We start from the raw sequence: 17,005 nt of genomic DNA, 5'->3' as shown, positions 1-17,005 counted from the left end.
TAATCTGATTATTTGCGCCATTAAAATGATTTGTTATATTATAGGTATTACAGAGTGAATTACCTGAAGGACAAAAAAAGTTAGAGGTAGCTCTCGAAAGGGCAGAGAAAGCTTGTTCGTTGGCCGATGAAGAAGAAAAAGAAATAATTGAACAAGAAGTAGTAATGCTACAAGAAGAATTTGATATACATAATGATACACTTCAAAAAACCAAAGCGTTATTAGAAGTAAATTAATTTTATTTTAAGAAAACTACAAATGATGATTATAAATTAAAATATTTTTAATTAATTATTTTCAATTTAAGGATGGGATTTATAAATGGAATGATTTTGATGATTATTCTAAAGTTGCAACAGAATGGTTGAATAATACTGAACAACTAGTACAATCATATAATAAATTACAGCCAAGTCTGGAAGGAAAAAAAGAAGCGTTAGAAGAATTTCAAACTCATTTACAAACATTGTTTGATTGGCAGAAGGAATTGGATATATTAAATGGAAAAGCTCAGGTATTTTAAGTTTAAGTCAACAAGCACACACTTAATGTGAAATGTTAAATGTTATTTTTAATGATTTTATATTTGTACATTATTTTTTATTTTAGGTTCTTTTGGAAACGTGTTCTGACACACGTTTGTCAAACTCGATAACTCAAATGACCACTAAGTACAATACATTGCTTTCTTTGGCAAAAGAGGTCATGCGACGTTTAGAATTACATTATCAAGAACATCAACAACATAATTCATTATACCAAGAGTGTATGGATTGGTTTGAAAGAACTCGAGATAAGGTAGTGTCATCAAAAAAACACTTAAAATAAATTATTAATTATAAATTGTTTTCAGTTAAATGAATGTGAAGAGATACCCAATAGCTTAAATGAAGTAAAAAGTAAATTGCAAAGCTTAAAAGTAATTAGACAAACACTTGAACAAGGTCAAAACCGATTAAGATACATAATGGAATTAAAAGAAAAAGTTGTACTTAGTACTGAGCCTCAAGGTACGATTAAGATCGAAGAAGATACTGAAAATTTAAGACAAGAGTTTGATAAACTTTCAAACAAAATTCAAGTAAGCGTAAAGTAGTAATTATTTTAGTACATTCGATTTAATATATTTTTTTACTTGAGTATTAAAATTTATGTAACTGTGCTTTGTAAAAGGTATGTAACAATAATTTAATACTGAGAGTATCACAGCTTGAAGAACTAGAGAAATGTATAAAAATACTTAATGAATGTTTGGATGATATCACCTCTAAAATCAATGGAAATGATCTAGAACAACCACTAAATGATTTAAGTGAAAAGAAAACGGCGTATGAAAAATTAAATTCCTTACTTCGAGAACTAAATACTCACAAAGATTTAGTACGTATTAATTAGTGTTTAATTGCATTATATGTATTTAGAATTGACAATGACGAGTATTTTACTATATGAATTATAATCACCACTTTCTTGATAGGTTAACCGTTTATCGACCAATAATGATGAGAAGTCTCCTTTACCTCAAGAATCAACTACTTGCATAACAAGATACAATAATATTACCGATTTGGTAAAACAAAAATTAGAATTATTAAGTTTAAATAAATTTATAATAATATTTAAATAATATTTATTTCTCTGACTAGATAAACAATAAATTATCAATCATGGGAAATCAAGTTACTGAACATGAAGCTTATAGAAATGCATTAATAAATGTAAATGATTGGTTGCGGAAAACAAGAGTTGCAGTTCAAGGCTGTGCTGATACACATGGCGATTGTAAAAATAATGCTTCTAAAATCACGCAGCTAAAAGCTATCGAAGAATCTTCTCAAAATGGAGAAGGAATGATTAAGGATATTTTAGGATTAATTGAATCCCTTAAAAATAGTACTGGACCAGAAGGTTGTGATAAGTTGAACCAAGATAAAAATCAATTGAACAATGATTGGGATGAGCTGAAACATTTTATTAAGGAAATTCAATCGGCATTAAGTAAATGTGCTAAGGCTTGGGATGATTTCAATATAGTATTTAATGCATTAAAAGATTGGGAAACTGATTTGACAAGAAAAGTAAACGCAGCTTCTTCTTCTAATGAAACATATACTCCGGATGATCTAGATCAGTATAAATTTTGGTTACAAGAAATCATTAATCAAAATGTCTCTATTGAAGAACTTACTGATCGATGTGAACTGTTGATGGAGTTAAGTGCTTGCAATTGGGTTAGGGATGATACACTTAAAATACAATCATCGTATACAACATTACTAACTACAACTCAAGGGTAAGTATTATTATTTGATAAATTTGTATTGATTATACAGTTATTTATTACATAGGTAATTAATTTTATTTGTCCTATTTCACAGACTTGTTTCTAAAGCAGAAAAAAATTTAACTGATCATACTGAATTTATTGCTGCAAAAGAAAAGGTTGAGGAATGGTTAAATCGCGCTCATGGTACAGTCCAAGATTGCATTGGTGAAGGTGATTTGGGTTGGGTTAAAGATAAACTGCAAACAGTAAACCTTGTATCTTCGAGAATAACAGAAGGTATTAATGAATAATTAAAAAGAGATTTAATTTTATGTTCTATCGTCTAAAGTAATTTAAAATTCTTTGTAATCATATCAAAATAATTTAACAAATTATGTATTTATTTTTTTAGGTCAATATTTAATGAACGGCATGCAAGAAGTGTTTACAAAAGCGTTAAACAATACATTAGCTGCAGAAAGAAATGCGTTAGTGGATGCAATGGAAGAATTAAACAATAGTTGGAACAGTTTAAACATTGATTTGAATTCGGTTATTGCTCATTTAAAATCTCTTCAAGCACGATGGGAAGAAAATAATGAAGCTAAAGAAAACCTCGAGAAATGGTTAAGCTCATTGGAATCTAAAATCTTAGAAAAACATGATTTTAAGGCTGATGTTGGTGAAATGAAAACACTTTTTGAAAGGTTAAATCATATGATAAATGAAATTGATGAAAAAGAAACTGATTTCAATCACGTTATATTCGAAACTGAAGAACTCTCGAAATTTTGTAAGAATAATCATTTGAACACTGACATTAAACAGTTGAAAACTAGAAAAAATATTCTCAAAGAAAAAACGTTGAAACGTAAAGATAGCTTGGAAAATGAAATATTGCAACACTCCAACTATTTGCAAGCACTTCAAGAGTCAGAAAAGTGGTTACTTCAAATATCGTTTCAACTTATGGCTCATAATTCATTATATATCACTAACAGAATACAGACTCAAGAACAAATAAAACATCACCAAGTCTTACTTAATGAAATAATACAGTAATATTTTATTGCAAAATATTTAAGAATAATCTAATTTAATTAATTTTTTTCTTTTCCATAGGTTTCAAGATGTGTTAGATGATTTAAAATCTAAAGGAAATGCGCAAATCAATCGTTATGCTTCATCTACTCCGTCAATCCAGTCAACAGTCGAACAGCAATTGAGTAACATTCAAGATAGTTATAATTCATTGTATAACACTGCTCAGCAAATAAAAGCTAGACTAGAAGAATCGCTATTGAAATTCAAACAATATGAAGATATGTTAGAAAGTATTTGGTCAAATTTAGATGATTATGAACCTCTTATGAACAAAAGCCTAGACGAAAATTGGTCACTTGAAGAATCCAAAGAAAAATTGACACTTTACCGGGTAAACTTTAATATAATATTAACTTTAACTGCAACAGGTTTTAAAGGACTTATTATTGTTTTTATTACAAACTCTAAAAGAAAAAATTTAAATTTAAATTTTTTAATACATTTTAATATCTGATGATGGCAACATTTTAACTTTTGCGTAATCACAAATTTTTTCACCAAATTAATTATAAAAATGTACATAAAAAAATAAACATGGAATAATAATACTAAAATCTAAGAATTATTATAAGTACTTAAGATACTTAAAATTATAAATACTAAATATTTTTAAATATCATATACATACATACTTTTCTTAACAATTTAAAATTAACACTTTCGTAATTTTACAATAGGTATTTTATAAAACTGAATTGATACAAAATACATTAAAAGTGTTTTCTTTTAAATACTTAAACTATTATTCATAATATCAGTTTAAATAATACTTACCATGAATATTATGACTAAATATAATATTTAAATTCTGAAAATATACTAAAACTCAAAATCATTAGTTGTTCTATTTTAGATTAAATATTTTTTAATTTTATAATTTAAGGATCTTTTGAATAAGTTACAAGGTGAAAAAACTAGATTAGCTTTAGCTGTACAAGCATGCGAGGCAGCAGTAGCTAGTATTTCAAGACCTAGTAGTCCTGTAGAATCCAACAACTCTCAGATTCCAGAACAAGAGATTGCCATTCGTTTACGCTTAGAAGAATATCTGGATCAGGTAAGATGTAAAATGAGTTAGATGTACTCGTATGATACATACATTCGTTATACAATGTAATTACTGTTTTTACTATTAACAAAATAAGTATTTAATTGTGTTTTGCCTGAACTATCACAACTTGTTTAGTTAATAAATAACTTATAATTGCACTAATGTTTTGTAATTTTGAATAACAAAGTAGTGTTATTTTTATGTTTTGTGCTATGTAGAAAATCAAACAGACTTCAGAACCATCTGTAGTGTTATTATCAATGCTTCAACACTTAGAAGATACCGGAATACCTAAACTACTAATCACATTTACTGACTATGTACGTAATTGTATAGTTTAATTAAAAAATATACACACACTACTTTCATATTACTCAATGGAATAATATTGTGTTGTAGGTTTTCATTAATAATTTATTATTTATTATCTATGTTCTGTTTGTTTTATATTTGTATGTTATAACTATTCAAAATAATTTTGAATAATATTTATAATTATTATAAATATGTTAAAATATAAAAACAAATATTAAAATTTATTTTTGAAATTTTAATTAATCTATAATACTTATTTTAGGTACAAAACTTTGTTGATGATTTGGTAAATATGATATCAGTTTTGGAAAACAAACATAACCAACGATCGAAAATATATGAATGGATCAAAGAAGAAATGAATATTTTGAAAAAAATTAAGGAAAAACCCATAAGGAATAATACGGAGGCAACTGCTCAAGAAATTATAAACTTAAATGAAATGCTACACAATATAAATGAAAAGAAAACTGAAATATCTGAATTAATATTAAATGACCCATCTGATAAACTTGTTAATGATTTAGATGAGTTCACTAACGAAGTAAGTTTATTATTTTATTAGAAACTTTAAACTAGTAAATTATACGTACCGATTTTATAAATAATAAAGGTTGACAAGCATTATTTTTAATGCACAGTTATATAAAAATAATTTTATGGTGAATTTGTATATAAATATGGTAAAAAAACGAATGTCAGAAAAAAACTACAATTTAATATTTAGAACCTCAAAAAAGTTTTATATGTTCTTTATAATTTTCAATCTATTAATTGAAATATATTTTTTTTACAGGTAAATGAATTACTTTTAAAAAAACAAACAAATCAAAATATATTGTTAATGTTCAAAAAAAGTGAAACTGAGTTACAAGTTTGGTTCGACAATTTATCCAAACGTATTGAATCCTTGGAAAAAGGCAGTGGAAATATTTGCCAACAAAAATTAAATTTATTTAATGATCTTAAAGAAGATTACATTAATAATGGGGAAAAACTTATAAATAACCTAAGAGTAAACTGTCAACATTTAAAAGAAGTAGTAAATACTTTAGATGGTCAATTACTGGATGATCAGGTAAATATTAAAAAATCAAATTTATTATAATAATATCAGTTAAATCAATTAAGCTATTGATGACTTACTGCAAGGTCTCGATAATCCGAACAAAATCGGAAAAAGGGGTCATTCGGATTATCTATTATCTTAATATAGTCATCAAGTTTATTGTAATTTAAATTATGAAATATATTTTTATCTGTATTAATCATGTAAAAACTCATAATTTATAAAGACAATGTATACAAACAATTATTATAATTGTATATGTGTGTATGTACAGATAATATTTATTACATAATATGAACCTTATTATTTAAAATATATTTTTACTGTTATTATGATACACGTACATATGTATTAATAAAGGGATGCGATATTTTTCAAGCTCGTTCGGATTACCGCGTATTTCGGATTATCCTGTGTTCGGTTTATCGAGACCCTACTGTATTTCCATATTTATGTTTAAATATCTATAATTACTGCAGTGGCGTAGCTACCCTTATCGTCAGGTCCCCGATACAAAATACATTTTTCGCCCTACCTAATATAAATTAGAGTCTTCGACTCATGTCATTAAAATATTGCAGTGACCAAATTTATGGTTTTTTTTTTTTTTATAAGATTATTTCAATCATATTTATATCACATTAAATATTTCATTAACAATTAATAATAATATAAAAATAATAATTTATATCATTAAATAAATAAATAAATTTATCTTATATTATAAAAAAAAATTTGGCTCCCTGAAGCAACTGTCTCTATTTTCCCCTATGGTAAATACGCCACTAGATTACCATAACATAAACAAGAAGTATTACTTTTTTATTACAGATTAAGTCAGCCGATCGACGTTATAAAGATTTCTGGACAAGAATGGAACGAAAACATGAAATCTTAGAAAATTCAAAAAAAAATTTACTATATGCTAAATCAAAAATAGAAGAAATTAATAACTGGATAAATAAAACATCAAAATACTGTGATGATAATAAAAATATTAGTTATAATAGTAATGAGATTGAAAAAAAATTAATTGATTTAAAAAGTATTGATAAAGAAGCAGAAACAAATCGAACATTTTTAACTGATTCATTGAAAGTTAAACTAAATGCGATAGAACTTGAATCAGAACCTATTGAGTTCAATGATTTAGAAGATAATTTATACAAGCCTACAGTTCAAAAATTGAACGAATTAAAAACTAGTAATTAATAATATTTTGAAATAATTATTTTAAAATTAGTATTTTTATTACAATAAATGTGTAAAAAATTCAATTTTTTTTTTCAGAAATAAATGAAAATCTGTCAAAACTTAAAAGTATGCATGAAGTTTCTCAAAAGTTTGAAAATACTCTAAATCAGTGTAACTTATGGTTAGATCGTAGCGAAAAAGATCTCTTGCCAGATAAATATCAACTCGAACCACTTGAGTTAATTGTAGCTGAGAAAAATTTTGAGCAAATTTCGGTAAAGTATTTAATATTAAATAAACTTATTTGTTCAACGTATTTATTAAATTATTTATTTTCATTAGAATTTAAAAACAGACATTCAGAGTTTCAAAGACTTGAAATTGGCAGATTTGGAAAAAAATGGTGAAGTGGTATCTTCATTTTGTGATGAAAAAAATGTTTCCGCAATAAAATCAATCCTCAATGGTAAATAAATTAAAACGATTACCTATTTTCCTATTAAGTGGATAGTTTTAATAACCTTTTAATTTAATGTTACGTTTTAAGATATTCTGAATAAAACTAAAAAAATAGAAAATATGAGTAATTTTGCTGAGGAAAAAACAAAACTCGTTTTGGAAAATAGGAAATTGTTTGAAAATGATATTAATTTGTGTCAACAATGGTTTAGCGAAGTAGAAGTTATTATGTCTGCTGATGTTCGTTTATCTACTTTAAATATTATAGAAGATCAACTTCAAAAGGTAAATTCAAAAATTATTATAATTTATCTGTAGACAAATAACATTAATTATTAACATTAATCCAATAGAAAAAAAAGTTAATTAATTAATTATCAATTAAAACTAATCAATTATTTCAATTATATTTGAATTCTAGTATGCTGCGCTTAATATTCGTAGTAAAGAAATTGATAATATTATTGAACAACTAAAAACAATTGGTGAACAAATGCTCCTTTGCGAATCAGATGCGTTAAAAATGAGTGATCAAATTTTATCGTTGGAAAATCGTCAAAAAAGAACAAAAGCTTTGATAAAAGATAGAATTGAAATGCTTGGACAACATTTAGAAAAAATGAAAAATATTTCGAAAAAAATTGAAGAAAGTAAGATAATGATTTCAAAAGTTCATTCAAACTTACAAGAGTTAAATCGCCCAGTAGGAAGCACTGTGGATGATGTTAAAGATATGATAATGTCTTATGAAGTAAGTTAAAAAAGTGTATAAAATTATACATTTATTTATGAAATATCTTGTTTTCAGACACTGCTAAAAGAACTTAAAGATTGGAATGAAAAATTAGGCGATAATGATACTGAATCACTAAATGAAGTCATTAAACAACAAGAAGAACTGATAAGCACAATTGAAAAACAATTGTCAAAACTCAGGCAATTATTACACCTTCATGAACAGTTTATGGCGTTAATCGCTGATATTGTCACATTCCTGACAAAATATCAAAGTGTTTTCAATGAAATTGGAATATCTGGAAATAGTATTCAAAACAAAATTAAGCAATATGATGAGGTATTATATTTTTTTTTATGTGCTTACCATATATTTTATTGACACAATTTTAAAATCTATGTTAAAGGTCACAGTTAAAATTCAAGAATGTGAGGCAACTCTTTTACTAGCAACAGACAAAGGAGAAAGAATCGCCGAAGAAGGTTCCGCATTTGATCGCAACAACATTACTCAACAATTGCAGTCACTTAAACAACAGTTGACTAATTTAAAAAAATCTGTGGAAAAAGAAAGACAAAAATTGGAAGCTACTGCAGCAGAACACAGTAAATTAGCTGCTGATTTAGAAGAAGTTCTGGATTGGATTCGTGAAAACGAAGCTCTCATTAAATCCAGGCCATTACTTGAAATAAACATAAATAGTGTTGAAATCGATTTGAAATCACATGAGGTAATATTAACTTAATCTATGAATCAATTGTTTATGAGAATGAAAAGTTAAAAAAATTAAATATTTGTTCGTATGTAACAAAGATGTAGTGTTAGAAAATTAAATATAAAGTTATGTACCAACTAGTTTTAATAATTGAATAATAATTATTCAATAAGATGAATAACAACATATTTAATACTATTTTTATTTAAAAATAAGTCTTTATTTAATATTTTATTTTTTATTTATGTAACTTAATACACAATTTTTTTATATGCCTTGCATTTTGATTTGTTGTTAAATTTACAAAAACGTATAAAAATACATTTTAATAAATACAAATTACCACAATTTAAATATTGTATTTGAGATAATAGATCCATTTATATTTCTCATAGTATAATAATCATCATAAAAATAATAAATTATTTACACTTTGAAATTAAAAGATACCTTCGACAACATTAAACTTTTATACCTGTATTATTTACATTTATAACATATTGATTAACATACCTAATTATTCATAAAAATCAAAACAAAAATATATGATAACCATTTTAACACATTTAAAACGCTTATTGTTTTAATTAGGAATTAAAAATAAAAGTGGACGAACAACTGTCTCGTTTGAAAAATCTACATTCAACAGCTCAGAACGAAAATATTGAAGACAGTACAATAATTGAATGTCTGAGTGAAGCTAGTTCATTTTTGAATACTATTCCAAAAGAACTACAAGACAGACAAACATATTTAAAAATGAACAAGGAGTATCGAATAGAATATGAACAATTAAAAGAACAATTTTATTTATGGATTAACGATGCAAAACTAAAACTGAAATCCGCCGAAGAAAACAAAAATGATTACAAAAATATAGTATCAAACTTAGATTATTTAAAAGTACGCATGGTATTTAGTGTATATATTATATATATTGATAATAAAATAATATAGTAATATAAATAATAAATGTAAATATAATAATGATTATAATCAATAAATAATTATTAACTGTTTTCAGGCATTAATTAGTGATCAAACTATAGATGATTTAGTTTCAAAACAAATTAAACGCACTATAGACAATATTCGACCATCTTTAACATCTCAGCAAAACGACATTCTGACTTCAGAATTACAACGTTTCAATAAAGACATTGACGATGTACGTAACTCCGCGAAAACCATTCAGAAATTGTTGGAAGAAGAATCTAATCTTTTAAAAGAGTATAGAAGTGTATTTGATAAAGTATCTACAATTTTGAGCCATTGTAAATATAACGAAAACCCTATTCAAAATATTGCTGAATTGTACTTCAATGTAGAAAAAATCACACTCGTACAAAACGATTTACTCGTAAGCAATATAAATTATCCTTTTTTTTTTTGTGTGTGTGTAATTTAGCAATCTATTTCCAGCGTCAACGGAATGAGTTGGACTCATTAATAGATAAATCAAAACAGGTTGCTGACAAGATCGTAATGAGCGATGAAATTCAATCTGAAACCGATTCGCTAGTGAAACAATGGACGGAACTAGAAAGGGAAATGTCGTCTCGAATAATGTTAATCACAGATGTGGGGGAAAAATGGAAGAGTGTTGAAGAGAATTATAGAAAAGTTGCAATTGAGTCAACCCGAATAAACGATGCCTTAAGTAACATCGATCAAGTTATCAGAACGAAAAATCAATTAGTGGAGTCGTTAGCTGCACTTTATGTAAGTGTAATTCTTGTGCATTTTTACGACATATCGTTAACGTGAATTATCTATTTTTAATTTATTTAATTAATTAGAAACTCAAAGAAAATGTTGAGCTTTGTGGCAATCAACTAATCGATACCAAATCAATTTGTGAGAATGTCGTAAAGTTTTTGGACTTCGAATCACATCCTGCATTTACTACTTTACAGGAAGACATAATATCACGTGAAAATAAACACACTGAGTAAGTTATATTATTATCATATTATCATAATATTATGTAGGTAAGATACAGGGACGGGGGACTAACATAGGAGAATATTGTTCTTTTAATTCTTTTAAAATTAAAATCTTGGTCAATTAAACTATTGGTTTCGAAGTATGATTTTGAGGATGGGTGGATCAGCTTATATATCAAAAAATGGTTTAAACTTATCAATGAACGATTTAAATCTAACGATTAATACTTTTAGACAACAAAATAAATAATATTATTTAATCGAAGTTCGTAAAACTGTTTAAAAACTTCTCTGAATTTCGTTTAAGTATTCGATTTCGATTATGATTAATTTTTTTATATACCTTACAAAAATTATTTTATCGAAATTTACAAAATATACTTAAGAAAACATGATTATGCCATATATTTTGACTCTGGTCAACATTGATATGAACACTCAGTGAAAACTTCAAAATTTCATATTTTATGTTTTTTGACTTTTGAGCTATGACAAAAAAATTTGACTGTGTCAAAAACTGGTATCCCGCATATTTTAGCGTTTTTTATTTTTATGATTTTTCAACACTTTTTCCAAATTGTTTTAAAAATCATAGAGAAATTCAAAATATGACTTGAATAAAACCAACTTATCCTAATTTGCTATAAAAAAAAAAAAAAAAAATTATCATCGAAGCAATCATTCTGATTAAAGTAAGGAAGTTATTTTAAACTAACGTTAAATAATTGAGTTACAAATTTTTTATACTACATTTTAATTATATAACAATTTTGAATAATTCTACTATTATTTGAATTAAATTACTCGTTTTTTTAAAAGTATTATTTATTTTATACTAAGGCAAAGTAAATTGCCAATTATTTATTACTACTTATTGACATTTCTTTGGCACATGTAACATAATCGTTATGAATTAATTTTCTATATGAATATCTTTTTGTAAACATTTGATATCTTATAAAAAATTATAAATATTTCGTTCTTACATAAATTTCAATAAAAATAAAATTGCAAAATATCATTTTTGACTTCGATTTTATACTTAATTATAACTCAAATCTTATTAGTAAAAAATGTTTATGTAATATACATAATAACTAAAGCAAAATAACCAAATCTTGAGTTTAATATATTTTTGAATAATATGGGCGGTTTTTCTATAGTTATATTTTAATTCTATTGTATTATACTTAAATAGTTTGGTATGGCGTTATTCGATATTGTATGCATTTTAGTTATAAATCTAATTGGATATTTATTATTATAAATTAAATATTTTTTAATTTATATCTAGGTACCATAAAATATAAAAATAACTTTAAATTAAGTATATGAAGCTAGCCAATCTTTGGTGAACAATAATAATTCTTGCTGGCCAAAAAATGTATGAGGCATTATATCATAGTCCTAAAGTTATTAATATCTAAAAACTATCAAAAATATATAATAGATATATTTATTTTAAATATTTAAATATAAAAATATATCTTAAAATGTCTTATCATATTTCATTCTAATTTGATAAATTGATTCATTTTTACCTATATTATTTTTAAAAATGTACATATATACTTAAATAAAATAAAAACAAGTTTGTTGCGTACCCTTAAATCTAGATATAAATAAACTAAAATAGCTATTTTAATTACGTTTTTAATATAATGAAAAAAAAAATTGCTCCCATTCTATGGTTGTAACATGGGTATATTTTTATGTTGCGCATTCTGTATTAATTATTATTACTATGCATAGCTATTGAGCCAATGACTCACCCACTATGTTTTTTTTTATATTTAACACTTTGACACGATGCCAATTTATGAATATATGAAAGTACCCAATTGCATATGCCGTGTATATGGGCATATGCCTTAAAAGAGTATGACTTTTTAATTATTTCAAAATAATACACCCGTAAAATACATTGAAAATGAATGAAAAAGTAAATATATAAATTAAAGTTTTTATATATTTTAATATATTACCATTTATGTTCATTTTAAATTAGAATCATTAAGAAATGTAATACAAATATAAATGTTATTAATTTTTATGAATCGTAAAAGATAATTTTAATCTTTAACCGTACATAAATAAAATAATTAATAATTGATTATTAAGTATAGAATAATGACAAATTCAATAATAGTGACAAAATGCATTAAAATTGAGGAATCATGAGATTAAAAAAAATATACTTTTATAAAATGTCTATACTTAGGTCTTATAACTCATAAGATATTAAATCAATTATATTTAGACCTCAATAAAATCATTTGTTAAGAGGATTATGATAAATTATTTTTAATTTCTTATGAAAATCAGTTGTAAACCAAATGTCGTAAACTAGACGTCGTCATACTGTCGAGTTTTTTAATGCAGAATTCCACTCAAAACATTTGACTAAAATAAAACATTTGCATAGTTACAATTTACTCCTAAATAATTGGTGCTTGTCCAAAACTTATATGTATAAATATAGCATTGGAATATGTAACCAGATTTACAATAAAAAAAACTGTTAGCATTTTTTAATATATGTCTACAGTGTAGTGGCAAAAAGTTTGTGATTTTAATCCAGTATTCCAGTGCATTTTAAACATTTGTGTTTTAGACTATCGTCAAAGTTGAATAACGTACTTAGCCAATTTGAAATCAATTTGAAAGGTTTCAACGATGTTGAAGCTAAACTTGACAAGTTAGAGTCATCTTTGAATAATTTGAAACCTGAAGTAGAGAGTTTTTACGTATTTGCTCAAGACACGGAACAAACCCAGAAAGAACTTAATGTAAGTCCACTCAAGTAAAATTTTCCATTTATTTATGAATATAATGCTAATATATTTTAATAACATTAGTTTTAGTAATTTTAGATATACTATTCTTACTATTTACTACTTAATTTATTCATTTTTTTAATTTTATCCTCATGAACTGTACTATATACATATATGTATATATATATATATGTTACGGGCAAAGTATATAATTTGGGCATTTTATACAATGCCCTTCGTATATCGGGCATTATAGATAATGGATGATATGATTTAATGAAATGTGATAAATCGTAAAACATAGTTAAAATAAAGTCTAATTATTATCTGTAACGTATCATAGTTAATTTGTTCTTATCGTATTTTTACAATGGAGATGTCCACTTGTCTACATATCATACGCGTGTACGTGACATAATATATTATTACTATATTTACTGATTTATAAGTTATATTATATGTAGTTGTAGTGCTTATCGTGCAGTCGGCCTTTTACCTATTCTCAAAAATGAACTATTTAGTAACCGCGAATCGTTTGTATGGTGCAAATTAATTAATTCAGTGCGTACCTATATAAAAATATCGCCAGGGATATGATTATGCTATACTTAAATAATTGCGAATCGTGTAAAAAAAAAGGAAGCACAGCCAAGAAAGGATTGGTGGCGCAACCAATTATATCTAATTTAAATACATGTCATATTCATATTCATTAATTTATCATATTTCATTAAATCATATCATTTGTTATCTATATTGACCAATATACGAAGGGCATTTTATATACTGTCGGGACAATATATAAAATGCCCAAATTGTATAATTTGCCTGTAATAAATATATATATAATTTACTTTTTATTTAAAATTAATATTATTATAAATAATAATGAATTAAATGTCTTTTAAATTTAATGTGGCTTACTAAATCAATTAAATTATTAAAAGTATTTTTAAAGGTGAAAATTATAACATGTAATTTAAGATACAACTATTAATTTTTTTTCAAGGAATTATCAGAAAAAGTTATAGAAGCTGCTAGTAATTTGAAAAAATTCATCGAATGCACACAAAACACATATATTACATCACAAAAACTAGTACCAAACGATTTATTGAGCAAGGTTGGTATGAAATATTCATTAATATATTAATTCTTTGAGTAAACAACATTATATTTCCATAACAAATGTATGACTGTTTAAAACATAGTTTTGCATTTTATTTTGTATATTAAATAAATCCACTCTGACAACTACCATGCATATTATTATTCGTCTTTATTAACTTAAATATATTTATTAATACAGTATATTGGGACAAATAACATATTTATTTAAACATATTTCTATCTTATCCAAGGTTCGTCTTACGCAGATTTTGCTTTATTTTTTACTAAATATTAAAACGATTTTACAATTATATAATAAATTTAAATGCATTATTTTGAGATAACTTAAAATTTAAATAGTTTTTGTTTATCTATCTTCACAACAATATTATTTTAAACCAAAATTAAAAAACATATAGTTATTTATTTAATTGAAATAAATATTGCTTGTTATTAGAAGCACATTTAACACTTACGATTTAAATTTTTATAAATGAATTACTTTCAAATTTTAAGTAAGTAGATATTAATAAAGATTTAATTAAATCAATTTGATAAAAATGTATTTACTTTTTACTTTTTTATACTTAATTCGATGTAAAAAGCTAAACTAAAATCGCAATATGATATTACCAGTACATACACAAAAAAAAAACTTGCTACGATATTCGTGGGTACATGGGTACTTCTTTTATGAAATGTATATGGTATCCTTGATATTTTTTATGTCGTGTATTTGTGTTCAGGAAAGCATAAAATTGTATGATAGTCATATGAAATAAAAAAATAATTAAAAAGTTGTTAGATAAAACACGTGTTTTAAATACCCTAAGATGGTTTCTATCGTAGAGGAATCACAAACAATATTATTAACCATAAACATAAAAATAATTTGAAAATACCTCCACAATTATAATCCCCCATGAAATTTACTTTTTAACGGTCAACTTTAACTTTTATTGGTTTTGTTGAAAAAAGATTCTGATTAATTATTTATAATATACTATACAATTGAAGAATAAAACAAATCCATCTCTTAAAATTCGTTGACATATATTAAACGTAAAATGGATACAAATTATTTTAAGTTTATTTTTTACTCCACACATTTCACATTTATGCGTCCATGCTTAGATATTGTGGATATACACGCACTCCTCTGAACATGCTTATTTAAGAACTTAAAATTAATCCAATATAAATTTTACAATATTTTAGTTTGTCAAATTTATCAGATTTCATTCAATATCGGATATTTAAACGAAATAATTGCAATTTGAATATTTATATTAATATTAAATTATGCAAATATCTTGTAGAAACTGGTTTTAAAAACGGCAAGCTATTTGGAAAATACTTTATTAATTATACATACTTCTTTGCACAAAAATGCTTTTCTATTTGTTATCATTTTATAGTCCTCGAATAATATAAAAGATAATTTTTTATTTATCAATTTTCATTGCTCACTGTAAAAATAATTTTTTGGATTTTCTATTTTATTTTATTTTACATTTTATTTGTTAATTTATTTTATTAGTAAATAGTAATATAGTAAGTAATATATATTGAAATATATACAGCAGTATTTCCCAACGTTTTTGATTTCACACTCCCTTGTAGATTTTCAAAAATCTTTACCCCTCCTTCCCAATCAATCACATTTTTATTTTATAAATAATTGCAATTATAAGAATTCAATTGACGCAACATAACGGCCGAAATCAAATCTTATCTATAAACAATTATTTGTAAATAGGTCAACTTTAATAATATCGTTATTAGCGCATGACGCAATGGTCCAAAATAATAAAAACATTTCTTATGTTATTTATTTCAGTCTTATATTTTTCAAATATATTTATTGCTTTTAATTTTACTGATTGTAAATTTGCACGTTTATAAAATGATAAAACGTTAAATTCTCGTAATTTTATAATTATAATTTTACCCCTCCTTCTCTCTACTCAGTACAGTGCGTGAAGTTCTCCCTGAAAAGGATCCCTTGTTGGAAAACGTTAGAATATAAAAAATAGTGAGTTACTTATATTTAGTTATATTTTTATACATCTTCTTACTTTTAACAATAAAATATATATTATTTTTATATAATAGCTATAAACAGTAAATATTAAGTTGATATAGATTTCGAGCAATAGATATTAGTTGACGTTTAATTGGTATTTATGACTAATGGATGTTTAATTTTCTTCCATCGTTTAAATAACAAAAATATATATTTCGTTTTCATATACAATTTTTA

The 17,005-nt window shown here is 24.8% G+C and overlaps 1 protein-coding gene across 1 annotated transcript in view; it reads left to right on the top strand.

The window, feature by feature from the left end:
* LOC112686518 (nesprin-1) overlaps positions 1-17,005 on the top strand; it is a 71,229-nt gene that overhangs the window by 40,803 nt on the left and 13,421 nt on the right. Inside the window, exons 61-87 of the mRNA XM_025558854.1 lie at positions 45-227; positions 308-514; positions 610-798; positions 854-1,081; positions 1,174-1,380; positions 1,478-1,570; positions 1,647-2,293; positions 2,379-2,563; positions 2,679-3,324; positions 3,389-3,701; positions 4,254-4,427; positions 4,640-4,741; positions 4,999-5,280; positions 5,533-5,814; positions 6,637-7,009; positions 7,096-7,274; positions 7,342-7,465; positions 7,547-7,743; positions 7,880-8,209; positions 8,267-8,533; positions 8,601-8,924; positions 9,501-9,812; positions 9,934-10,269; positions 10,332-10,631; positions 10,709-10,860; positions 13,470-13,644; positions 14,642-14,755. Of these exons, the coding sequence (XP_025414639.1) occupies positions 45-227; positions 308-514; positions 610-798; positions 854-1,081; positions 1,174-1,380; positions 1,478-1,570; positions 1,647-2,293; positions 2,379-2,563; positions 2,679-3,324; positions 3,389-3,701; positions 4,254-4,427; positions 4,640-4,741; positions 4,999-5,280; positions 5,533-5,814; positions 6,637-7,009; positions 7,096-7,274; positions 7,342-7,465; positions 7,547-7,743; positions 7,880-8,209; positions 8,267-8,533; positions 8,601-8,924; positions 9,501-9,812; positions 9,934-10,269; positions 10,332-10,631; positions 10,709-10,860; positions 13,470-13,644; positions 14,642-14,755 (6,921 nt within the window). The remainder of the gene's footprint in view (positions 1-44; positions 228-307; positions 515-609; positions 799-853; positions 1,082-1,173; positions 1,381-1,477; positions 1,571-1,646; positions 2,294-2,378; positions 2,564-2,678; positions 3,325-3,388; positions 3,702-4,253; positions 4,428-4,639; positions 4,742-4,998; positions 5,281-5,532; positions 5,815-6,636; positions 7,010-7,095; positions 7,275-7,341; positions 7,466-7,546; positions 7,744-7,879; positions 8,210-8,266; positions 8,534-8,600; positions 8,925-9,500; positions 9,813-9,933; positions 10,270-10,331; positions 10,632-10,708; positions 10,861-13,469; positions 13,645-14,641; positions 14,756-17,005) is intronic.

Source organism: Sipha flava, unplaced genomic scaffold, assembly GCF_003268045.1.
Source record: "Sipha flava isolate LNK unplaced genomic scaffold, YSA_version1 313_pilon_pilon, whole genome shotgun sequence".
NCBI classification, from domain to species: domain Eukaryota; kingdom Metazoa; phylum Arthropoda; class Insecta; order Hemiptera; family Aphididae; genus Sipha; species Sipha flava.
The sequence above is the reverse complement of the archived record's forward strand: the minus strand, read 5'-3'. Positions and strand labels throughout refer to the sequence as shown.